General features: G+C 38.2%; 1 protein-coding gene across 1 annotated transcript; it reads left to right on the forward strand.

The window, feature by feature from the left end:
- The first annotated feature begins 13985 nt into the window (after window positions 1-13985).
- Window positions 13986-23281, forward strand: etaa1b (ETAA1 activator of ATR kinase b). Its single transcript, XM_062996352.1, has 6 exons — window positions 13986-14296; window positions 17325-17453; window positions 17939-18006; window positions 18100-18206; window positions 19727-21063; window positions 22466-23281. The coding sequence occupies exons 1-6, from the start codon at window positions 14128-14130 to the stop codon at window positions 22588-22590; spliced, it is 1935 nt and encodes a 644-aa protein (XP_062852422.1). The 5' UTR covers window positions 13986-14127; the 3' UTR covers window positions 22591-23281.
- Window positions 23282-27349: the final 4068 nt, after the last annotated feature.

A 27349-nucleotide genomic window follows, 5' to 3' on the forward strand; every position in this document is an offset into this window, starting at 1 on the left:
CATTGCACAGTGCCTGTTACTGTTCATGTCACTGCCACATTTCTTTATTTTATTCTATGCTTATATATAGTATTCCTTTTGTATTATTTCTATTTTATTATTTTTATGTATGTTTGTTGACACCTGCACCAAGATAAATTGCTTGTACATCTGGTACTTGGCGAACAATAAAGATTCTGATTCTGATTATGGAATATTCTTGACATGTTAATTAAGTAAACTGTTAAGAATATGATGACTTACATACTGAAATCTTTCAAACAATGCAGGCTAGTTTATTAGCTGTTTGCTTGACCTCTGACCCACTATTGGTAAAATCTGGGTCAATGGACTCATTAAATTCTGAGCCTTCTGTCCGCATGTTGCAGTAGAAAATCAAATTTATTAGACCAAGCAAAGTGTTTCCAATTTTCACTTGTCCTGTTTTACTGAACCTGTGCCCACTGTATCCTATGATTCCTGTTGTTGGCTGAGTGGAACCTGATGTGGCTTTCTACCATTGTAGCCTAGTTGAACCTTGAAACCTTAAAACTCTACATCAATTGGTCCTGTGAGTGGTGTAGAGTTAAAAAGGCGTTGAATTTCAAGGTATTTTTTCCCATAAGGATGTATAGGAAACCTGTTAATGTGGTCCATGATCCCGTGGAACTGCATATATTTTAGACTAATGTAAAATAATGGGGTTGTTTTTGACACTTATACACTATAAATAACACAAATATAATATAGAAATACAATTGAAAAACAGTTAAAAATGTATATAAAAATACAATAAAACCTGCACTTTACCTTTACTTCTTCATTGTTTCCTTACACTTCTTAATCGTGGAGATTCTTGATCTTGGAATACCGTATTCTGTTCAGTAAAGGTACATTTACATGAGTGCATTTTCCGCTTTATATTGTACTAAAACAACGAGCGAGGAATTTTATTAGTGGACAGAACTGAGCTAAAACACAAGTTTAAAAGTGAAACAGTGAAAAAAATTTAGCTAAACAAAGATACATGCGGACGCTTTCAGAGTGGATTTGACTGTTATTCCACACAAATGCATATTCTTTTACGCACTTTAATGACGTTTCGCCACATCGCTCGAGCCTAGCGCTGAACAAAGCGGCTGATCATTGTTAATCTGAAATTAAATAAGAAAGGCTGAACATGAGTTTAAGGGTACAAATGTCTTCACAAAGTGTGTCGAGTTTCAAAAATCGAGTTACAAGGTACCACTGTACTTATATTTTCAACACTGTTGTCACAAGCCTGTCTGTCATCTAAAACCAGTCTAGATATTCTAATTTGACTTATTTCTTTCCTCAAATAATTCCCTTTGTCCCATTTCCACCCAAAAATCACTCTCTAGATGCTTTTGTCTTGCATACCATTCTGTGTACACTCCAGAGACTGATGTATGAGAAAAGTTTTTCTGACATACTCAAAAATCCCAGCTGGCACAAACATCCATGTCACAGTCAAACATTGCATTTTTTTATAATCTGATATTGACATATCCTGTGTCTATATGATTATAAGCATGCACTGCTATCACTTAATTGACTGGTAATTGCTTATAAGAGCAGATGGCATTTTAAATCTATTGAGGCCACTGTCTAGATACTGTTTTATATTTTGCTCTGATCTGTGCTTTGCCACAATTTAAACACAGGTGTGTGCCATTCCAAAATATCATCAACTCAAAAAGCAACCGGTGAACTTTAATTTAGTTCTAGACACATTAGTCATTATGGCCAATTAACTGTAATGTGTGAGATGGCAATTCTATCCATTCATTGTCTGTTTTACCACCAATTATCCTGTTCAGGGTCACATTAGGTACAATTCATTACAACTTTAGGTACCACTGTACAGGTTGCCAGTCTATGACACGGCAAACACACATACACACACCAGGCCAACGTGCCACCCAGAATTATATCCATTTAGAATCAAATCCAAAACACAATACATCGTTAAAAGTCAAGGGTTCTGAAAAATTTGTGAACCCACTGCTTATATTCATTCATTTTATATAAAAGTAGTAGGAATTATATATTGATTTAAACAAGTCAGGAATATGTATTGTTTGCATGGTAACTAACTAGTGAATGTTACTCTTTTTGCATAGGTTAAAACTGATTATTTGTGCTTTTTGCAATATTATCTGCATTATTGGAAAATTGTATATATTTTATGTGTTTATCATCAAGATGCAATCCCCATTTCCAGAAAAAGTTAGGACATTTATCAATAAAAAAAAGAATCTGCAATGTTAGTTCTCTTGAATCTTATTCAGCTGAAAAGTGCAAAGTAAAGATTTCCAGTGTTTTCACTGATCAACTTTAGATAAACTATTTTGTATATACAAGGGATCTTCAAAAAATTTCCACAGTTTTATATTTTGGTTAAAAACTGAAAGGTTGGGAGGAGAATTGTTCATGTCTGAGAGACTTATAGTCCGGATTTAATGTCATCTGATTTCCAACTTTCTGGACGCTCAAAAAAGCTTTAAGGGGAAGAAGATTTTCATGTGATGATGATGTGAAAGCAGCAGTGCATCAGTGGCTACATTCTCAACCAAAAACATTTTATGCTGATGGCAGCGAAAAAATGCATCAGAAAGTGACTATGTAGAAAAATGATGTAATTTGTTTTTATAATTGTTAGTAAATAGAGTTGAAAAAGTGTGGAAACTTTTTGAAGAACCCTCATATAGCACATTTAGAATTTGATGCCTGCAACACACTCCAAAAAAGTTGTGACAGAGGTGTATTTAGCACTGTGTTCCATCACCTTTTGTAATAATGAGACATTTTAATAGTTTGAGAACTGATGACATCAATTGTTGCAGTTTTTGTTGCAAGTGGTAAGTGAAAAGTGAAAAACAAGCTGAAATGTGGACTCATCTGACCACAGCACACGTTTAAACTGTCTTTTAGTCCATCTAAGAGAAATCCAGGCCAAAAGCACTTTATGTACGAATTGATGTACGGATTTCTTTTCATGTAACAGTTTCAGGTTGCATTTCTTATTGCAGCAGTGAGCTGTGTTAAGTAACAATGTTTTTCTCAAAGTATGCCCGAGCCTATGTGGCTAGATTTGGCAAAGTAGCTTAACAGTTTCTCATGCAATGTCATTGCAGGGTTTGTAGGTCACACATTTTTAACAGTGGTTTCTGGCCTTGCCCTACACAGACTACACAGAGTCACAGTTTTCACAATATTATGTATGGTTGATGGTGAAAATGTCGATTATTTGCAATTTTGCATTAATAAATGTTATTTTAGAACTGATTGACAATTCTGCCATAAGCCTTTGGCAGATCCTTTTATTATACCAAATCATCTTCCAAATGAAGTTTTATCCTTTATGCTACAGCTTAAAATTTAGGGATGGCGTGGTGGGTAGCACTGTTGCCTCACAGCAGGAAGGTCTTGAATTTGATTCCCAGCTTGAGTGATCCAGGGCCTTTCTATGTGGAGTTTCTATGTTCCCCTCATGTCTGTGTGGGTTTCCTCCAGGAGCTTCTGTTTCCTTCCATCGTCCAAACACATGTAAGTTAGGTGAGTTGGAGATACAACTTGAACTGATGAATCATGTGTAACCGTAACCACCTGTCTTGTGTAACCAAAGTGTGACATGACCTTATAAAAAAACAAACAGTAACCAAATACATGGACGTTTGTGGAAAAATGGGGGCTGGGTGATAACTGTACCATGCACTTTTAATGGCTGCAGTGTGGCTTTTGTCTTACTATAAGAGCTTTGGTACATTGGTGTGTCCTTGTAATTCTATTGTCTTTATTATTATAGCTTTATAACTGTGAATTCATCATCTACCCAGTCTAAATTATTACCTGGAGCGCTGGCTATTAAAGTCAAAACTAATTACATCCTTGCTTATTACCGTATCATCTGTAGAAAGTGGATGTTTTGATGTGTGTGTATATGTGAGTGTTTTCCTGAGACAGATACACACTGGGATTTGCTGATGACAGGAAACAGGAATTGGGATACAGTCCCTACTGTTGTTGGAGAATTCAGTGAGCTATCATGCCATATGCTCACCATTTCCCAAGGAAAAAAAAAGCCGGATAAAAGTGAACGTCGTGACGTGGCCCGTCAATATGTTCAAAGCCCTTCTGAAAATTACTGTACACAAGTATTTAATGGAGACCAATTTTAAAACCAAAGTCAAAACAGAAATTCACAGATGACAGTGAGAGGAAGTATGAAGAAAAAGGGGATTTACCAGCAAAGTTAATTTGCACTGTTTGGCTTGGCATGGAGGGCATTCTGTATGAAAGCAAAAGAAAAACAATGACAAATATCCCCCCGCAATAATAAAGAAAATAGAAGCTCGATCCACATGGTCAACCACAAACAATTCCTTTCAAATTGGATTCAGCTTTCATTCACTTGGTGTTACTCAGTCCTGCTGAAATAGACTGTTAGGAATAACATAGCCTTTTCTCTCCACTGACTTTGAACCGACATTTTCTCCCTCAATGGCACGGGGAGGAGGCATTACTCAGTGGACATGTGCCATGGCGCAGGGTTGGCGTGGGACGTGTGCTCTCACCTTGGGCATGGCACAGTTGGTCAGGTTAGAGGGAGCCCCTCTCCCTCTGCTCCAGTCTTGTGCCATCTGGCCCAAGTTCCTGTCAGCCATGCCCCCATGAGGAACAAACCTGACTGGACTCATACTGACAGAGGCATCCGCTGCCCCTGGCCCACCAACAATGCAGTCACACAGAAAAAAAAAGGCAGATTATTATCCGAACCCAATGACTCTGAGACAGGCTGACGGGAACTCACACATCGATTGGGCGTTTAAACAAAAACCTGAATAATCAAAAGTTGGTCTGATTTCCATCTGTGTGTAGACAGAGAGAAATAGCTGATTTGATTTGTAAATAATGAAATATAGTTTTCTATTTAAGGCGTTTTAAAATCTGTTCTTTGATGAGGCAAATAATGAGGAAAAATTGCAGTCTAATTTAACAGCTGTGCTCTTCCTCTTTAATCAGATGGTCTAAATGTAGTTTTTGTAATTTTTGTGTTATGATTTTTAGTCATTACCATTACTGCTTGAATACCAATTAGAGGCAATGTTTCCCAAATCCAAATCTGTAGCCTTATCCATTCACTTCAAAGCACCGGATGCACTATCTTCCTCTTATGAGCTGCTAATTCCCAAAAAAAAGTACAAATTACAATCGCTTAACAGCAACCACTGAACAAATTAATCACAGCATCCCACCCATGGCCTGCATATTCCTATAAATATAACATGACTTTGTCACTGCTTTGAAAATGTATTGGTTTTCTGCCTTTGCAAATTAAGAGTTCCAATTTATGAATATTTTAGCACATGTGCACTCCGCGGGACATTTATCACTGGCAATGCTATTATAAACAGAATAAATGAGCAGTCAAGCTGCCACGCAGCCGGACGTTCCTGTGGGCTGATTAATGAGACAGAGAGAGGCAGGTTGGGAGGAAAATAGGAGTCGTGTTGGAGGAGGTGCAAAAATATCTCTCTCAATCACACCTTTCCTCATTAGCGGGCACCCTCCCAGTCAATGCCACTGCACCTTCATGCAGTATGCACAAGGAAAACAGGACAAATATCCATTCACTTAAATTAGAATTGAACAGAATCCTTAAGAATCAGTAGGTAGAACCAAGGCTGCAGTTATTCTGAAGTGATGATCTTAATGCTGGGATTTGAATGAGGAACACATACAATAGCTGTTTGTGGGATTAAATTTTTTAACTGAATAAATGGAAAAGATTTGCTTCAAAATGCTCTTAGAAATAGCAAATGTACATTTAACTCTGTGATATGCTGACTCAGAACTGCCATGGAGAGCCACTTTAAACAAAATGTTGTTTAGTGACCAGTATTATATGTAATTATATGTGATATGTAATTAGTGACTGTTTTATTTTGGCTAACCAGAAATTTAGTTTAATGTTTTCACAGACTTTGTAAAGACTGTGTAGAGTATGTTATGGCAGTCTTGGTATTCATATGATTTTTATAATTTATTTTGACTGAATGATTGGAACACACTTGTTTGTTCCAAGTGTTGCATAGAATATTTAATTTCCTTTTCAACCACCATTCTGGTCAGGGTCATGTGCCACACGCACCACATGAGCATTCTTATATAATATTATAGGTTTTTGTACTTTAGTTTCAAGACATACATGCAGCAACAAAGAATATTTATATGTTGGTGAAGAAAGCTGTGTGACATTATCTAGGTGGTTCACCTGCTATACACTGATCAGCCATAACATTAAAACCACCTCCTTGTTTCTACACTCACTGTCCATTTTATCAGCTCCACTTACCATATAGAATCACTTTATAGTTCTACAATTACTGACTGTAGTCCATCTGTTTCTCTACATGCTTTTTTAGCCTGCTTTTACCCTGTTCTTCAATGGTCAGGACCCCCCACAGGACCACCACAGAGACGATCGCTCATCTATTGCTGCTGTTTGAGTTGGTCATCTTCTAGACCTTAATCAGTGGGGCGCTGTTGGCTGGATATATTTTTGGTTGGTGGACTATTCTCAGTCCAGCAGTGACAGTGAGGTGTTTAAAAACTCCATCAGCATTGCTGTGTCTTATCCTCTTATACCAGCACAACACACACTAACAAACCACCACCACGTCATTGTTAATGAAGTGCTGAGAAAGATCCACCACCCAAATAATACCTGCTCTGTGGTGGTCCTGGGAGGGTCCTGATCATTGAAGAACAACATGAAAGGGGGCTAACAAAGCATGCAGAGAAACAGATACTGCTCTGATCAGTGTATTAAAAGTTGTATGATTTTTTATTGTTTCACATTAATTTTTTAATGTTTTGATCCCAAATGGCACAAAAGGCCAGGTATCCTAGGCTCTATTTTTCAGTTTTATTTCTCTCTTTTATGCGTACTGGTCACGTCAGCTATTCAGTTCTAACTACACTGTTATTTTTGTTACATTTTTCATGCCGAATCCATGTGTATAGTTAACACAGAGCCAAGTCACTCCATCACACTGAAAGTGACAGACCATGCAAAATGACCTGCTATATGGACCATTTATTTGGATGCTCTCAGTCTCCATAGGGAATCCAACATCATACCTTGCATGCCTGTGCTTAATAATCTGTCTACACCTGGTGTGTTGATTCAGGATGGCATGCCTTATTTCAGACGTCCCCATCCAGAGAAGTGAGATCATTTAGTTACGAGCTGGCAGATTCGCATGTTGGACTTCTTCCCAATTTTGAGTCTCACCACATGGCAAGTGTCTTCCGCGGGCTCTGTGTGTCTGGTGGCTCTAGACTCGTCCCAAGAATACAAGAAAGAGATGCACTCTGAGGTGATAATTATTTATGTGGCTGTGTGGTTTCATATCACCCCATATTGCCCACTCTAGTGGCTGTGTGTACCCACCTGGCTGCCTCCCAGTACCATCACACATATTCACCCCCAGGCCCACATTACAGGGTGGGTTAAGAGAGCTACTCCATTCCAGGATCCGCAAGGCTTTTCATAAACACTGGCAGCTGCTGTGGCAATTAGCCATGCGCTCTGTACTTTTACAACAATGCAATCCTCCCTGATCCCCACAATTAGCTCCTTAATTGGATCTAAACAACCAAGGCGGAACAAATAAATAAAATGCCACAAAGTGTGGTGGGGATGGGCTGCTTTAGCACTAAAAAACTAAGCATTCTTCCTTAGCAGCCTTCAGCATTTTACCACTCGTAGGAAAGTAAAGGAAAGTGGAGGGAAGGGGATTAAATTAATGCCTATGAATTCTTATATTTAGATTGGAAGTAATAAATCTATGGCCATTCTATACTGTTTTTGCAACATCTTTATCCTCAGTATGACTACAACTAAAAGACTTTAAAAATATATATTGTACTATACTATAAAAATACCGTATATACACCACACAAGTGTCATGTAACAGGCTCTTTAGTAAATCTAAATTAATCATGGAGAAGGATATTAGCAGCATGTCTCTAGATTATAATACAAATCCTATTTTTAAAAAGTTGAGACATGTAAAATACAATTAAAACTAAATCTGTGATTTATTAATTTTTTTATTAATTGACCTCACAAAAGTACAAAAATGATTTCCAATGTTTTCATTGACCAACTTAATTGTATTTTGTAAGTACCAAAAAATTCGGAATTTATTATCTGTAATTTGATGTCTGTGACAGAGGCATTTCAATTTATTAAAATTGTTATTATTTAATAACTGAGGACACTAATACCCCTTTTCCACCGACGCGAACCTGATTTTGAATCGGTTCCGCGTGTTTCCACCGAAAAAAAGAGGTTCCAGACAGCAAACTAGCGTTCTAAGCTGGCATCACAGAATACTTGGTTTTTCAGCGCAAACCATGGTGTCATCTGTGGGCATGTCACAGTGTGCAGGTTTGGGTTCTTTTACAAGCTGGTCAACCGCGTTTGCGCTGCACTTAAATTTTTTAAAGTTTACCTGATTTGAGACGTTTGCCGTTGATATTCGCTGATATTTTCAAAGAGATGAACTGTGTGACATGACGTGGTAAAAGTGAAAAATAAAGCCTAATGTGGCTTGTTGTACTAAAACAATGCCAATGAATTTGAGCTGTTAGAGTGGATTTGATGGTTATTTCAGACAGATGGATGTTCGTGTCATGGAACTTTAGTGATGTTTTATCACTCAAGTCGAGCGCTGAGCAAATCGGCTATTTGCCCCGAGGGTCGCGGTGAGAGCAAAGCGCAAAACGCTTCTCATGTCAATTAACTAAAAAAAAAAACAACTGTGACACACACGTTCATGCCTTCTTATCACCAATAGTTGAGCAATGCTTTTTTGAATAAAAACGTCTGTAACAAAAGCACAATAGCTCGCAGGTAACCTACATGCTCCCCCATCACATCACTACTCTTTACTTTCGTTGCACAAAGCTCACTGTTGATGACGCATGCTTGGTTCCCAAAAACTGGTGGAAACGCGAGTCGGTTCTCTACAAAACACCAAGGTTCGAAGAAACCTGAACAGAACCGGTTCAAGAACCAGAGTTCTTTTGGTGGAAAAGCGCTATAACTGTTGCAGTTTTGCAGTTTTTCAGCTGCTTAACAGTCTAAGGTCGCTGTAGTCTGATACTCCTCTTTATGACACATACATTTTCATTAGGAGACAATTCTGGACTGCAGACAGGCCAGTCAGGCACATGCACTCTCAATCAAATGCACCCTGTGTCTTTGAGGATATGCTGTTGTAGCGCATGCAGAATGAGTCCTGACATTGTCTTACTAAAATAATTATGGACTTTTAAGTAAGTGTCACATTTCAGCTTGTTTCAACCAAAAACATTCTGACCACAGCACATGTTGCTTCTGCCTTTCAGTCTATCTGAGATGAATACAGGTTATAGATCTAGGAGTCTTTTCAGCATAGAATACATATATGGCTTTCTCATTGAATAATAGAGTTTCAGTTTGCATTTCTTAATGCAGCAGAGAACTTTGTTAAGGGACTAAATTTTCGAAACTACTCCCAAGCCCAGTAGCAATGCAGTCTGAGGCACATTCATTGGGGCGCCCACGTGGCGCAGCGGGATATTCCGCTAGCACACCAGCATCGAGTTTCTGAACTCCTCGGTTCAAAATTCGGTGTTGCCACCGGTCGGCTGGGCGCCATCTAGCGGGCATAATTGGCAGTGCCTGCAGCAGATACTACTTGGCCACCGTATCTGCAGGGTGGAAGCCGACCTATGCGTGGGTGGGTGGGTCTTCATACGCTGTGTAATTGACTGTGCTAAATGACACAATTGTCTGCGCTAAATTGGAAAGAAAATGGGGAGAAAATGCATTAAAAAAAAAAAAAAAACTGTGGTTTCCAGCCTTGCCTCCCACAGACAGAGATTTCTCCAGATTCCCTGAATTTCTCACAATATGATTTATGATAGATAGTTGAAGACCTAAATTAACTGGCATAAAAGACTAAGCTTTTGGTGGATCCTCCTTTTATACCCAGACATGATACCCCTAACTTTTTCCAATTCACTTGTTTATTGTGAAATGTTTGAATATGGTGAGCCTGTATTACTGTACTCTTATTTCACTCTTATAAAAAAGAAAACTTAAATTTTTGACTGTGTTGCAGGTATTAAATTGATATTTTAGCATTACAAAATAGTTGCTCGGCCAAAACATTAAAAGTAATTTCTTTGCAATTTTATCCATTAAAGAAAAGTACAATAGAATTAATAAATTACAGATTCTACAGATGTCAACATTTTCTTGACAAAATAAGAAACTGTTTAGCTCTTCGTCTAGGAAAATGACTAATAATTCAGAGCCAGGCTTCCTGGAAAAATATACATACCCTGTGTGTTTTCAACAAGTCAGTAATAAGGTAAATGTGTATGTGCTATCTGGACTGGTCTGTACCAAGTACTAAATAACCCTTCCAAAAGCAAATACCAACACGTAACAATTATTTGTTACTGCATCTTCTTTTTAATATACAAACTGCATTAAGAACAGTACAGGATGCTTAAAAGCACTGTTTTAACATTGGACTAGGACAATTTCATTTAAGCCTTGTGTACAGTCCCATACAAGACTCATAATCACTGCACTGTTCTAACAACACTACATGACTTAATCAGTATTTTGTGATCTTTGCCCCTGTGAAAAGATCTTATTTGCACTTAGGGTCTCCGAGCATCTTACAGATCCACAAAGGTAGTATTATTTAATTTTATATGAATGAAATGAATTCTGATCTAAAAACAATAATATATTGAACACTAATCAAACTTAATTTCTTTTTTTTTCTGTTTCCTGACGCTAGGCCGTCATCACTTTTAGAAAGTTGGCAGCACATATGTGTCCTTTTTCTCCAATGCTCTCTGTCTTGTGTCAATTATTGCAGATAAGCCTCTGACAGTGCAACTCATGTCGTGATGTCAATCCCTCTTATTAGTCTTCCTCGTCCTCTGAGTCCCTCCTCAGGTCCTGTCATAACACTGTCTTCAATGTTTTCATGTGGATGCCCCATCACTCGTCCAAAGTAATGTAGCTTGCAGGACTTAATGTGGTATCATAGCTCCTTTTCAGTTCCTGTGCAATGTGAGTAAATGTTAACGGAGCATTTATACACCTAGAAAACAGTCAATGGATTGAAAGAAGCATAAAGATTAACTGGCAATGTATGAATTCCTGGTTATACTACCAGTTGTGCAGTGAGTCAGTGGATTTTGATTAAACCAGTTATGGATTTAAAAGTAAGTAATACATTTCACAGAAATGTTTATTACTATTCTAACTGCTGCATCATTATCACACTGACATGTCATTGCACAGTGTGTGTTATCATTTAAAACTAATGCACAAAACACCAAGACCTACAGTAAAAAAAACTACTGTAACTGTCTAAGTTTAATAAATGCTTTTATTCCACCATATTTATGCCTGTCCATAAAGCACACAGCAGGCTTTGTTTTCCTTTATTTTAATTATGTATTTCTAATGGACACTTACAATGGAACATATTTTTACACCCATTTATTTTATTTACTTTGACTTTCTCAGCAGGAGGAGTGCAGCAATGATGTGTGTAAGTGTTTGTGCATGTGTTTCTGTGTGTAACATACCACTGCAGCAGGGAATCACAGCAGTAATGTGACTGCACATGCACACACACACACACACACACAAAGTTGTATTACTGTAGTTGAATAGTAAATCCTTGTGATCCACTTTTAGCTGCACAATTATTCACAATATTATACAAATATACTGTACATTCAAAATCAAGATTAAGATGACTACAAATAATCACGTTTCACAAACCTACATGTTAATGCATTTGTAAATACCAGATTTATTATAAATAAATATATTTAAATTTACAGTTACTGTAAATTACTGCAATCATAGTTTAAAAATTATTTCTGTTTTTTAAACAATAATGCATTTTGTAACAGTTTTTGTTTAACACAGTACTCGACTCTGATGGAGTTCAAACCAAACAGTTCACCACAGCGTAATTCATTTATTTCACTAACTTATCCTGCATAGAGGCATTTCAGTAATAGTTTTATCAATTTAAGTGTATATGTATTACATTAGAAGAGAATGTAACATAATTCTTTTTATTGTGACATTCACATACACCTGTAACAGTCATTTTCTGGGTTTATTCTGTGTTTCTGGAAATGTTCTTGCTTAAAAAAAACATGCAAACAGCAATTTAGATTTTTAGTCTTAATCTTTCATCTAAATTTGCCAGTGTGAAAACTTTTTAATCTCATTTAACTTTGGTCTCCAGATTCCTAGAGTGAACAAGGCGGGATCAGGGTGCTCCCACAGATGCTCAATTAAGTTCAAGTCTGGGGAACATCCCGTAACATCCCGTAACATCCCATTCTTAATCCATGGGGTTTTATATGATATTGGCCCACTTTTTGCAGCTATGACAGCTTCAACTCTTCTGGGAAGGCTTTCCACAAGGTTTAGGAGTGTGTTTATGGGAATTTTTGACCATTCTTCCAGAAGCACATTTGTGAGGTCATACACTGATGTTGGACGAGATGGCCTGGCTCGCAGTCTCCGCTCTAATTCATCCCCAAGGTGTTCTATCAGGTTGAGGTCAGGACTCTGTGCAGGCCAGTCAAGTTCTTCCACACCAAACTCGCTCATCCATGTCTTCATGGACCTTGCTTTGTGCACTGGTGCACAGTCATGTTGGAACAGGATGGGGTCATCCCCAAACTGTTCCCACAAAGTTGGGAGCATTAAATTGTCCAAAATCTCTTGGTTTGCTGAAGCATTAAGAGTTCCTTTCACTGGAACTAAGGGGTCGAGCCCAAATCCTAAAAAACAACCCCACCCCATAATCCTCCCTCCACCAAACTTTACACTTGCAATGCAGTCAGACAAGTACCGTTCTCCTGGCAACCACCAAACCCAGACTCGTCCATCGGATTGCCAGACGGAGAAGCGTGATTCGTCACTCCAGAGAACACGTCTCCACTGCTCTAGAGTCCAGTGGCGGCGTGCTTTACACCATTTCATAAGACGCTTTGAATTGCGCTTGGTGATGTAAGGCTTGGGTGCAGCTGCTCGGCCATGGAAACCCATTCCATGAAGCTCTCTACGCACTGTTCTTGAGCTAATCTGAAGGCCACATGAAGTTTGGAGGTCTGTAGCGATCAACTCTGCAGAAAGTTGGCGACCTCTGCGCACTATGCGCCTCAGCATCCGCTGACCCCGCTCTGACATTTTACGTGGTCTACCACTTCGTGGCTGAGTTGCTGTCATTCCCAATCGCTTCCACTTTGTTATAATAGCACTGACAGTTGACTGTTGAATATTTAGTAGCGAGGAAATTTCACGACTGGACTTGTTGCACAGGTGGCATCCTATCACGGTACCACGCTGGAATTCACTGAGCTCCTGAGAGTGACCCATTCTTTCACTAATGTTTGTAGAAGCAGTCTGCATGCCTAGGTGCTTGGTTTTATACACCTGTGGCCATGGAAGTGATTGAAACACCTGAATTCAATGATTTGGATGGGTGAGTGAATACTTTTGGCAATGTAGTGTGTGTGTATATTTTAAGTATGTATATATTAAGTATGTATATATTTTTACTTATATATAAAGTCTGAACACAGGCAAAATGCATATTTTCAATACATTTCAACAACATTTTATTTCATTAGAATATTAATCAGTAACATCATCAATGTGTTTTCACTATTTGTGATGCAATATGTATGTGTGTATTTTAGTAAACATGTAGTTAGTTATAGTTAGTGATATTTCCTACGTGTCCAGACTTTAGGGACACCCTGGGGGGCGGGGGGGTGTGATTCGTAATCTCGCCACATCTCGCGAGTGAATGCAAGTTTGGTGCGGACCAATCAAAGACGAGCATTAGTGAGACGCGTTCAAAACATGGCGGCGCAGTGAGAGGATATTCATACAATAACAAAACAAGAATTCATCTTAAATACTATAAAAAAAGTAACTAGGGTTCAAATCAATGCATCGATCGCTACATATAAACACTGTGCGATGCATGTGTGAGCTTTATAAGCATGACAGACAGGACAATTCTCGATAGCCGACCTGCAGCAGATGAAAGTAGAGAAACACGGAGTCGAGTTTCCAAACTTACACAGAACCGATTTAAATCAAATAAACACAACAAAGCGCGTAAACACGAGCGCTCTCCGTCTCTCAGAACCTCCATCTGTTCGCGTAAAGGTAAGAGAAACAAAACCCGAGAAAAACCGTGTATATCCAGCTGATGCTGGGTCACACTGCAAAATATCCGTGCTGTGATACACGAGGCAGGTTTATCAATCCAGAGTCACTTTACCGTGTTTCATTCATTTTTATTATGCTAGTGTGACGACACAGCAGCCGAACTAATGGATACAAGCAATCACATGTGGTCTTAGCTGTGTTTTATGCTACCGTTTTTTAAAATAAAGCCCAATGTTTATTGACTGACTTATAGGTAACAGTTATTTACATTACATTTACATTTTCTGCATTTAGCAGACGCTCTTATCCAGAGCGACTCACAGAAGTGCTTCCATAGTAAACATTTCATTTCTCAAGTTTTAGTAAACAACAGTCAAAGAACACGAATCTGCTGAAACCTGTTAGAACCAGAGTGGTGTTTTTTTTTTTTTTTTTTTTTTTTGGAAATGGAAAAATTTTTTAGTAAATAGGTACAAGTCAGCTTAAATGTTTAGTAAAAAGGTGAGTTTTTAATCGTTTTTTAAAGACAGCAAGAGACTCAGATGTTCGGACAGACAGGAAGTTCATTCCACCACTTGGGTGCTAGAACAGAGAAGAGCCTTGATGCTTGTCTTCCTTTAGTCCTGGGTGGAGGCTCAAGTCGAGCGAGACTAGTGGCTCAGAGGTTGCGTGGTACAGAGCGGGGTTTGATTAGTTATACCAGAAAACCATACGCGTCCCAATAATCTGTACACATCAGTTATAATTTATAAAACGGATAGTTCCGGTCCTAAAATCTGATTGGCTGAGCCGTGTTCGAAGCCGTTGTAAAATCACCCAATAAACGCACACCTATGACCACCTCACATCATTCCATATTAATACGCCACTGAAAAGAAAAAGTGAATGTTATGTTCGCCCTCATGTTGCCTAGCAACACTGTTAAGAACTACCTGGGGTCGCGGAAGAATGCTTTTTGTAAATGTTTTTGTAAATAAAAACATTTATAAATTGAACATTGTTGTATTTTATTATATTTTATGTTAACCGCCGTTTTATAAAAGCAATAAACCACTCGAGACTGTGCGTTACTGCTATGATTTTATCACGGGGAAAGACGTTTAGGGAAAACAACCTTCCCCGTGATAAAATCGCAGTAACGCACGGTCTCTCGTGGCTTATTGCTTTAATAAACACCCCAGTAGATGTCACAGTTTATAGTGTTGATGTCTTTTCACATTGTAAATTGTAACAATACAAATATGCACATGTCTAAAAAGTGCTATTATTCAACATGATCAGTCAAGTCAAATGTATTTGTATAGCACTTTTTACAATGGACATTGTCTCAAAGCAACTTTACAGAATCCAGGACCAACAGACCAAAACCTGTTGAGCAAGCCGAGGGCGACAGTGACAAAGGAAAAACTCCCTTAAAATACAGGAAGAAACCTTGAGAGGAACCAGACTCAGCAGGGACCCATCCTCCTTGGGTGGCCTGGAGAATAATTTGAATAAATAGGATTTACACAATACCATACACACACAAATTAAAATGAACTAAAAGTTATAACTAGCAAAAATAATTGGAGTTATTATTCAATTCAGTCGGTGATAAAGTCTGTAGCGAGTTCTTGACATTCTTGGTGCAAACACGCCAGGTTTTGCTTTTACTCATAGTTACAATTTTTGTGACTATATCAGCCTTAATTAAATTGTAACAATACAAATATGCACATGTCTAAAAAGTGCTATTATTCAACATGATCAATTACTCATAACTGATAACTCATAACTGTTATTCCTTATACTTCCTGACTGATAGCTGTAATAAAGAGATGGGGAAGACAAGCTTGTGGGTGGTAACCTGACAACAATAACATTAAAAATCACACCCATACCAGCACCACTTACTACTATGTCTTGGGGCGGCACCGTGGCTCAGTAGCACTGCCGCCTCACAGCAAGAAGGTCCTGGGATTGATCCCCAGGTGGGGAGTTCCGGGTCCTTTCTGTGTGGAGTTTGCCTGTTCTCCCCGTGTCTGTGTGGGTTTCCTCCAGGGGTTCCAGTTTCCTCCCAGAGCCCAAAGACATTCAATAATCAAATATACATACCCTAGTAGATGTCATAGTTTATAGTGTTGTTGTTTTTTTGTGACTATATCAGTCTCAATCAAATTGTAACAATACAAATATGCACATGTCTAAAAAGTGCTATTATTCAACATGATCAATTACTCATAACTGATAACTCATAACTGTTATTTCTTATACTTTCTGATTGAATGAAGAGATAGAGGACAACAAGCTTGTGGGTGGTAACCTGAGAACAATAACATTAAAAATCACACCCATACCAGCACCACTTACTACTATGTCTTGGGGTGGCACCGTGGCTCAGAAGTAATGTCGCCTCACAGCAAGAAGGTCCTGGGTTTCCTCCCACAGTCCAATGACATGCAAGTGAGGTGAACTGGAGATACAAAATTGTCAGTGACTGTGTTTGAAATTAAACTTATATAATGAATAACTACTGTTTCTGTCATAAATGTAACCTGACCTGAGTGTGAAACATGACTATAAAGTCCTAATAAATAAATTCTACTATGTCTTAAAGTATAGCACAACTGTAATAATCTGTAGTACTGTCAACTATCTGTGTAGTTACCAGCAGGGTCATTCTTTTACATTGCAAGTCACATTCTTCTAGTGACAGCCGGCACACAAATCCAAGAAGACAGGGGTTATAGTTACCTGTATGCAGATTTTACTTCAGAAAAAAATTAATGTTTTCATAAGTTTCTTACTAATTCAGGTTTTGACTGCACACATTAACCCCACCTAGATAGAAATTGTGACTCCTGGTGAACATATAGGTAGTGCTTCTCCAGAACAGACTGGTCCTCTGATTCGGTCTTCAGGCTTCATAATAGCTCGTTTATTGGCCCTCTAAGTGTATTCATTCGTCCGGTTGCTACTTTATAAAAAAAAATACACTTTTTATTAAAAATGTACTTTTGACTAATCACAACTGTCTCTTTACTAGACTTGGAAACCCCAAAACGTAGATCAAGGATTCGATTTTTTGGTGGCAGCAATGGAGATTCCCCAAGTGAGACAGAAACTCAACAGGACATTATCTGGGATCCTGCTTCACCACCTTCAGTGCGAAATGGCAAGTGTTTTATGTATACTCAGTCTGAAATGACCACATTATCATTCTTTTTGGCATGCTGTTACGTAGAAAATGTGCACTATTAGGATTCATAAGACAAGAAATTAGTACAACAGTTATATCAATGCAAGTGTATCATATACATAAGAAATTTGGATGAGAAAAAGAAATCCAGACTGACTACCTGACAGTCACTTTATAGACGCACATACATCCCATCATTACTGCTCACAAATGCAACATGGCAAACACAAGTGGGGGTGCCTAAACTTAAGATCATGATGCTGATCGCAAACATTTTTTGATATTTTTCAAACAGAATTTCAAGGCAAGTCAAACAGATTGCTTTGTGACAAGTGTGTAGCACTCCTGAATACTAACATATAATGCCAGCCCTCATGATAAATGGCAGTTTTGTGTGTTTATGTATTAGGTTGGACTTATAATTTGTTTCTATAACTATCTGTTATGGAACATCTTTGTAGGAAAAGGAGCAGGAGAAGGATTTCGAATTGTGGAGATATCTGATATTGTCAACAGAATTGCCCCACATGTAAGTAGCAGTTCTTTGAAATGAATATTGTATATATGTCTCCCTCATGTTGGCTGCTGTACTTATACATAACTTCATTATTTTATGTCAAAGAATGAGAAGCCTGTAGACAAAGATTCGGTGCTGCAGTGGATTGGAGACAGTGCCATACCCTGCACTCCAGAGATTGAGCAACCCAGAGTTCGGAGGTGCTCAGTACGGTCAGTATAAATAGAATATATTAATTAAGGTGCTCCATTAAGTAGTGCAACACTACAGCATTTATTCTGTCATTTGGAAATGATGAGCTGAAACCCTACCAGTACCATAGTCATTTAAAATTTATGCCAGTTGCATTTGATGTGCACAGTGCAACCTTAGTGCTAATGGAATTAAACTTGCTACCTCTAACCTATAAATAAAATCAGTATTTAAGCAATTAAATAATAAAAGAGTAGCATTTCAATAGTGATTAGTTGATAGTTTTGGTATCCGAATATATTCTGAATACAGTCCTGTTGTTTATACTGCCACATACAATGCAAACTTACCTACGTATGTTTATAAATCACTGAAATACACAATGTGCCATGTTTGTATTTAAGGGTTTTCCATGCATTAAAGCCTTAATTTAGCTGAAATTTTGTCAGATTTCTTAGATGCGGACTAAAAACAAAGAGAATCTATGTAATATAGAATCTATATAATTTGCATTTTCACAGTATGGTATTCATTTTACCCCAAAAATAGGCACAAATAGTCTGGTTGTTTCCCCTTTCATTGTCACATATTATGTGGGATAATGTGGCAGAATTCTACAGCATTGTTATTAACACTGTATATAAGAGTTTATTTCTTCTCTGTGCTCATTGCCAACACACCATATACAAAACCATATTCAAAAGATAGAGATTTGTCTAGTGTGGACTGACTTTTGATTTCTAAGTAAACTGTAATATAAAGCCATGTGAACCTTATGCTTATATAATGCATTTAGTGTGAGTAACAATTGTCCCGGGCAGCACGGTGGCTCAGCGTTCGATCCCCAGATGGGGCGGTCCAGGTTCTTTCTGTGTTAAGTTTGCATGTGCTCCTCATGTCTTTGTGGGTTTCCTCCGGGAGTTCCGGTTTCCTCCCACAGTCCAAAGACATGAACTTGTGAATCTTGTGTATCAAGTAACTACCGTTTCTGTCATGAATGTAACCAAAGTGTGTAAAAAACATGACGTTAAAATCCCAATAAAACTGTAAAATTCTTATGTAGCAGTTAGATATACTATACTATACTATACTATACAGTATACTATACTATTATACTGTAGTTGTAGTTGTAATAACTTATTGTATGTTTTAATTCTTGTTTTAGTTGATGTAAGGTGACCTTGAGTGTCATGAAAGGTGCCAACAAATAAAATGTATTATTATTATTATTATTATTATTCTTAATTCATTAATAGTAAACTATTTTTAATAGTATCTTAACCACTAGGCTACAGCTGCAGATTCAGTGCAGTTATTAGTACTTCTGTGCCAAGTAAATGCTTTGGACATTCCTAAAGGTGGTTGGCTTTGTGTGTCTGGGTGCATGTGCAAGCTCTAACCCTTTTACACTGATATCTGTCTGCAACACAGAAAACAGTGGGTATGGCTTGCCATTGACTAAAGTGGTAATGTGGTAAAACACATAAATCTGTGTTCTATTTACTGATGTACTGACTTACATTCTAATCCCTGTGTCAAGACGGCAAAGCAGCAACGTTGAGGACCTGATGAAACTCGCTAAGCAGTTTGACCTCAACATGACCCGTCAAGACAAAGAAAGGAATCTAGAGAGACTGCAGGATGGTGAGGAAAGAACCAGTGATGATGTACACAAGCTCAACAACCACCTAGACTCTAGGAATAATGGCTCCTCATTTGAAGTGCAGAATTTACATTCAGTCAAACCGAAAGTACTTAGCCATGAAGAGGAGCTGCATGCTCTTTTCGATGGACCTACCCAGTACCAGAGTGGGAGATTGAGCCCTCCATCTGCTAACTGTTCCCAAGAGAGCAGGTCTGAACCTGTAGCTCAAAATAGAAAAAGGCAAGCTCCTGCAGAGGGTAAAAGCATCTCTGAAGACCCTGCTCCAATGTCAAAGCTGGACTTTGATGATGATTGGGAGAATGATGCTTTGCTTGATGATTTATTTGTGCTGGAAGTCACTCAAAACCCTGACATTTTGAGCTCCGTTTCAACAAAGACCACTGGTCAGACAAGGTCTGCTGCTTCAGTGAAATGTGGATCTACAACGGCAACCAGTTCCTCTGGATTAAGCAGCAAAACTGGCTGCTCTTCATCACTTCAGCGTGGCAGTGTTGGTCAATACACTAAGATCTCATCAAAGACTTGCACTAAACCTTCTTCTATTCAGACTTGCACTACTGAAAAACTGCCTAAGATCAGCCCTGACTCAAGCAAAAAGGCTGAGTCTGCCAATCAAGCATGGGCAGTCAACCAACAAGCAGATATGCCCACAGACTCTGGTATGAAGAAGAACAAGACTGAAAAGACTGAAAGTCCTGCAGGCAAGGATTTACCTGGTTTGGCTAAGACATCAGGGAATGACGTTAAAAAACTGGACTTGAACTCTCTGTGGGGTGATGGAGATGACGACGACGACCTGCTTTATCAGGTCTGTGATGATGTCGAAAGGATCTCAGCCAGTCAGGAGCAGCAAACAGAGAACATAATCAAGCCCACTCCCAACACATCCTCAAGTTCCTCCTCATCTAATGTTTCAAGGAGCAAGACTGTTCAGTCTGACAATCCCATCAAACAGAAACCTGTGCATGTTTTTGTCCGTTCACATTCAATACCAGGTGCTTCAGGTTCCCATGTTGACAAGCTGGAATTGTCTAGAGTGAATCACAACAATTATCAAAACAGCAGGCTGGTGCAGCACCAGCATGGCCAGCTGAAGTCTGGTTCGGCACTCAAACCCCAGGGTACCAACCTACCTGCAGAAAAGTCTTCAGTCTCTCATCATTCCACGTTTAAAAGGCATCAATCTGATCCCGTGCCCATGAGCAACAAAGGTAAGCTTATTGCCTCAAAAGGTATTTACTAAATCATTTTGTACCAAGTAGAATTGTGACAGTAGGAGATATGACATCAAAATTAGGTGAATTTGTCATAAGTCAAATGATCAAAACTGAATCCTGGTGGTGGGATTCTTATTCTGGAACACCTGCACTCCAAGTTTGAGATATGCTGTATCATCTGGTTTAAAACTTTATCAACAAGGATTTATACTGTAGCAGTATAATCACCCAAAACAACTCTCAATACTTTCCTTCAGGGTTATGAAAGTATCTATCCATCCTTCCATCCAAATCTTTGCAATAACTACTTCAAGACCCATGCTCAACCTTCCTCTTCAGTCACCTGACCTAAACCCCAACCAACATTTAGGGTGCACTTAGACTAAGACAGAAAAAGCTGAGCTTCATGCCAGCTTGTGTGCATGATGTCAGCACAGCCAAATACAGCCATTTAACATTCTAAAAAAAAAGTATGAAAATCTTGCTGATCATATGATTTTTAGTGAAAAAAGTCATATATTAAATTCAATGCAAAATAGTATTTTTACTAGTGCCCAAGAATCCCCCCCACTATACGTTACGATCCTAGTAATCCAAAACAATTGTACATAGTACAGAATGACAATCTAGCACACCCTATCATTACTCATATTTGTGGGTTTGGTAAGATATCATGAAAAGAATATTTAACATAGCTGTGTGGAGTAAATTATCTAAAAGATACATCATAAGTAACTGCCATCTACAGGTCTCTTCATATATGTTTATAAGCTTTGGATGAGCCACTCAAGGGCATTTAGACACATGCCACTTCAGTGTTGTTTTGGTTTGATGTTTTGAATGATCTTTTGTCATGTCAAAAGGTGAACCATTGTCCCAGTCTGAGTTTGTTTCATGCATGTTTCTGCAATGTAAATTGAGAATCATTATATACCCATGCGTGTGCCTTTCTAAGTTTTATTTAATTAATTAAAATTGCAACAAATGAATTGAGTTTTTGACACATCTTAAGAATACTTAACATGATGCAAATGACTATTTGGAGTGCCACAGCAACAGGTGTGCCCTTTTTCATAGGGGTGCCATATTTTCACTTTCTCATTATATGTGATTAGGTGTAAATTAATGTGTCAAAATGGCAATTATATCTATTCAAAATCAAATGCACACACACAACATGAAGTGTGTTAAATAAAAGCAAAGGGTGTTTAAATAATCAATAGCTGATGCTTAATAAAAATTCTAGAATATACCCTGATCAAGTACTCTTAAATATTTAGAATCTTTTTTTTAGTTGCTTTAGATTTTGCCTGTTTATAATGCAAATATGTATTTCTGTTTTTAGGATTTTTGCATTTTTATGAGAGGTGTAAATGGTTCTTGTTTTATTCTGTAGTGTTCGTCACCGCTCTGACTGCTGTAAAGTGCACAGCCGCTGAGATTGAAAAGAAGAAACAGGAGGCTATAGCACGAAGAAGATCGCGACTTCAAGCTACCCAGAAGCCCGGTGCACCTACATAGACCACCAAAGATGAGGATGACCTCTTATCATGACTGGTACATGCCCTCATTGATCACTGATTCTGATAGATGTTTTTTCACCAGTAAAGATTTTTTTTGTTCACCTAGCTGCACCACCTTACTCTTGTCATTTTTTTAGTTTCAGATGCTAATTACAATCAGCCTCATTAAAGCAACGGTTAATTAAATCTGTATTTTCAGAATACAGACATGTTTAGGTATAATACAACACAAGAACAGTGCTGCCAGAGCACATTTAACTTAGTTTAACTTTTAAAGTGCATCATTCATGTTCTGCCCTCAGTGATCTACTAATCCGTGTACTGTTTACTGTATCAGTCGTCTGTGGTGGTTAATTCTGTGGACTGACTGTGATTTTTTTTATTCAGACATGATAAAAAGGCATTGATAATTTAAAATGATCATGCTTTTGTGCTGTAAAATTAAGTCTGAGACTACATTCTAAAGTCCTGTTCAAAAACATTAATTTCAAGCTCACAGCATGCACAGAGAGACGGTGATAAATGTGTCATTTCATCTTGAAAAAAAAAGTCCAAACCTTTATTGTTCAAAAAAGAGCTATTTGATCTGTTTTGTCTTTTTGTATATCTATATTTTGTTTGTTTCCTTGTTGCACCACTAATATTGTAACCATGAGGTAAAACGTCATTAAAATGGCTACAAAAATGCATTTATAAATGTTGGTTTCATGTCTTTTAAAATCCTTTTCTATTAAATTGTTTAAGAACTTAAATTGGATGGGGGATTGTGGCAGTTTAAAAAGTTTTAAAAACAAAGGTCCAACTTTGACAGGCTAGTAGAGACCTCTTGAAGGATATGGCTGGATTCTTATTTTACTGGGATGCTTGTTTTTTAATATCATGATTTTAATGTGCAATCTACATCTTTACTAGACAATAAATTCTCCACCTCCTCATGACCGAAAATAGTATACATTTATTTATTAGGATTTAAACATCATGTTTTACACACTTTGGTTACATTCATGACAGAAACGGTAGTTACTCTTTACACAAGATTCATCAGTTCAATGTCAAGTTTAATGTCTAACACAGTCATGGACAATTTTGTATCTCCAATTGACCTCACTTGCATGTCTTTGGACTGTGGGAGGAAACCGGAGCTCCTGGAGGAAACCCACGCAGACATGGGAAGAACATGCAAACTCCACACAGAAAGGACCCAGACCATATGGGGATCGAACCCAGGACCTTTTTGCTGTGAGGTAACAGTGCAACCCACAGAGCCACTGTGCCGCCCAAAATAAAATACAAACCCCATTTCCAGAAAAAATGTGACATCTTGTAAAATGCAATAAAAAGAATCTGTGATTTGTTAACTTTGCTGAATCTTTATTTAACTGACTATAGTAGCAAGAAAAGATTTCCAATGTTTTTACGGATCAACATTGTAGCTTATAAATATAAACATTTAGAATTTGATGCCTGCAACACACTTCAAAAAAGTTGTGATGGCACAAAATAAGTGTGAAAAGTTGCATTTCACAATAAGCAGGTGAATTGGTAAGAGGTAAGAGAATCATGATTGGCTATAAAAGGAGGATCCTCCAAAGCCTCAGGCTGTACAAGCAATAGTGGGCCGTGGCTCACTACTGCGTTCCAAATAGAGCTCGGCAATACATTTACATTTTCAGCATTTAGCAGACGCTCTTATCCAGAGCGACTTACAGAAGTGCTTCTATAGTGAACATTTCATTTCTCAAGTTTAGGTAAACAACAGTCGAAGAACACAAATCTGCTAAAACCTGTTAGACCCAAAGTGGCTTTTTTTTTTTTTTTTTTTTTTTTTTTTAAATGGAAAAGATTGGAATAAAGTGTTAGTAAATAAGTACAAGTCAGCCTAAGTGTTTAGTAAAAAGGTGGGTTTTTAATCGTTTTTTAAAGACAGCAAGAGACTCAGATGTTCGGACAGACAGAGGAAGTTCGTTCCACCATTTGGGCGCTAGAACAGAGAAGAGCCTTGATGCTTGTCTTCCTTTAGTCCTGGATGGAGGCTCAAGTCGAGCGAGACACAGAAAGTATAATAAAACGGCGTTCAAGTGTTGTTAACCAGCCAACTAGCAGTGCCGTTAGTCGGCCATCAAACAGTAGACTCTTTTTTTAAGCAACAGTCAGTTGTGGAGTGTTTTTCTGCTGTTACCCCATATGAAAAAAGTTGAAAAGGCACCATGACATAGCAGCAGCTATCACTTATTTCATTGCTAGAGTCATGATGCCTAGTACGGTGAAGAAAGAAGGCTTTAAAAACCTCCTGAATGTACTTGACTCAGGGTATCAACAAGTTCGTTTTTTTACTATTTGCGTTGCTTTGTGTAATTTGCATACTATGTTGCATGTATATTATGTTCTTATAATAGTAGATATAATAGATAGTACTATTTCATTTATATTCTTTAAAAACTCTGACTGGGTTACCAACATTTTTATCGTGATAGTTATCCATTCATGAGAGAATTGTCAATCAATTCAAAACATATATATTTTTAATGCAATATTGCAGTTGAGGTCTTTTACCATCCACTCAACATAATATTGTAAAAAGATTCAGAAAATCAAGAGAAATCTCAGTCTGTGTAGAACAGAAATCACTACTGAATGTCTGTGACCTTAGAGCCCTCAGGTGGCATGAACAACCATCATGCTCCTGTGATAAATATAGCCACACAGGCTCAGGAGTACTTCATAAAACAGTTGTCACTTAACACAGTCCCCCACTGCATCAAGAAATGCATTGAAATTAAAATTCTGTACAGAAACGCCACAAGTTCTATGAGCCCAAGCTCGTCTCAAATGGACTGAAGGGCAGTGGAAACTAACTGTGGTTGTAACTATGTAAAATTGTGATGTAACCAAGGTTACCCACATTTATGGTTGCTCCAACCACACAAAACAGCTTTTTGTATGAAATGCACTAAAACAGTAGTGGCTGCATTACATTATAATATCATCTCTGGCTTTAACAATAAACACACACAGGGCTTAACACTTACTCACAATCACTTTGGCTATGTACCAATTTGTATACTGTTGTTTGCTTACTATATTCAGTATCTTACCCACCCAAAGAATTAACAGCTCTTTCGATAAGCATAAGCATGCCAGGTTTTTAGAATTCCCTTTCAGGTGACTTTTAAAAGCCTTTTATTAAACTATAAGCTCTTGTTGATCCTGTCAATCAAAGGGTGAAGTGACTAATTGAGGTTGATTAATGTTATAATACATGTGATGATTTATAACCCATTATCATTCTGTCTGTAATAGTCCTAAATTACAATTTGTGAAAACGAGGTTTCTCTTTCCACGTTAAAATGAACTGTATTCAGGCTCCTGCACACCTGGTGCATTGTACATGTCACAATGTTAATCATTGTTTGCCCCTGGGAAAGCCGTACATCGCTCCGATCTGGGCCGTCGCTGTTTTCATGTGTAGGCTACACAGGTGTGTATGGCTGTGGGTTTGTGATCCTTGAGTCGAGATTTGTTTGCGCAGTATTCTCTTCCCCCTTCTGCTGGATGACTGTAAATCAAATGCCACAGTAATTTGGCATGGGTATGAAGGATTCTTTATTACTGTGATTATGGTTATGATGATGACTACAGTTTATTCCAAGCAGAGGATGAAAACAGGACCCAACAGGTGTTGAGTTGCCACAATATCGTAGTCGATGAAGGATTTTCAGTAATGTGGTGTTTTCGAGCTGCGGATGGACAGTGTAATGGGTGCTTTAGAACTGTTTAGTTTTTTTCCAGAAATCTGGAAAGCCATTACACATTATTGTGATGGACCTGTGCCATACAAAGTCTGCCTCATCCAGCCAGAGTGATCATTTGCTGCTGCAGCATAGTCTGATATCAAGCTTTAGTAATGATGGCAAATTACTATACATTGCTGCCAGAGCTCATTTTTGTTTAGTTGATTTTGTTGTGTTTATTGAGGCAGGAGAAAACGAATTGCTGGAAGACAGATCATTTGGAATACAGAAAGGCTTAGGAGACTGAAGGTGTTTGCTTCACCGAAAAAACAAGCAATCACTCACAAAATTAAATGAACTTACACTGATCAGCCATAACATTAAAACCACACTCACTGTCCATTTTATCAGCTCCACTTACCATATAGAAAGACTTTGTAGTTCTACAATTCTACAATTCCTGACTGTAGTCCATCTATTTCTTTACATACCTTTTTAGCCTGCTTTCACCCGGTTCTTCAATGGTCAGGACCCCCACAGGACCACCACAGAGCAGGTATTATTTAGGTGGTGGATCATTCTCAGCACTGCAGTGACAATGACATGGTGGTGGTGTGTTAGTGTGTGTTGCGCTGGTATGAGTGGATCAGACACAGCAGTGCTGCTGGAATTTTTAAATACCATGACAACTCACTGTCCACTGTAATAGACACTCCTACCTAGTGGGTCCACCTTGTAGATGTAATGTCAGAGACGATCGCTGATCTGTTGCTGCAGTTTGAGTTGGTCATCTTCTAGACCTTCATCAGTGATCACAGGACGCTTACTTCGACTTGTCTTACTCCGACTCTCCGCTTTCCGTCATCTTTCTTTCCCACTTGTTTGTACTTGTTACTAGTGCAAGTTTATTAACACTGAACTTATCAGCCGTGTGTAATCTTTCCGATTTTATTTTTGCTGCACACAGACAGACACAGGTTACCATGAACTGGGTAGTAAGTTGTTATATTAATTTGGAAAAAAACG

This window comes from Trichomycterus rosablanca, chromosome 5 (assembly GCF_030014385.1).
Source record: "Trichomycterus rosablanca isolate fTriRos1 chromosome 5, fTriRos1.hap1, whole genome shotgun sequence".
Lineage (NCBI taxonomy): Eukaryota > Metazoa > Chordata > Actinopteri > Siluriformes > Trichomycteridae > Trichomycterus > Trichomycterus rosablanca.

Excerpts from the sequence above, each read along its gene's own strand:
- etaa1b (XM_062996352.1), top strand. The coding sequence starts at position 14,128 with ATGACAGACAGGACAATTCTCGATAGCCGACCTGCAGCAGATGAAAGT. Across the intron at positions 18,207-19,726 it reads GTTCGGAGGTGCTCAGTACG|ACGGCAAAGCAGCAACGTTG; the intron begins GTCAGTATAAAT and ends CCCTGTGTCAAG. Across the intron at positions 21,064-22,465 it reads CGTGCCCATGAGCAACAAAG|TGTTCGTCACCGCTCTGACT; the intron begins GTAAGCTTATTG and ends TTTATTCTGTAG.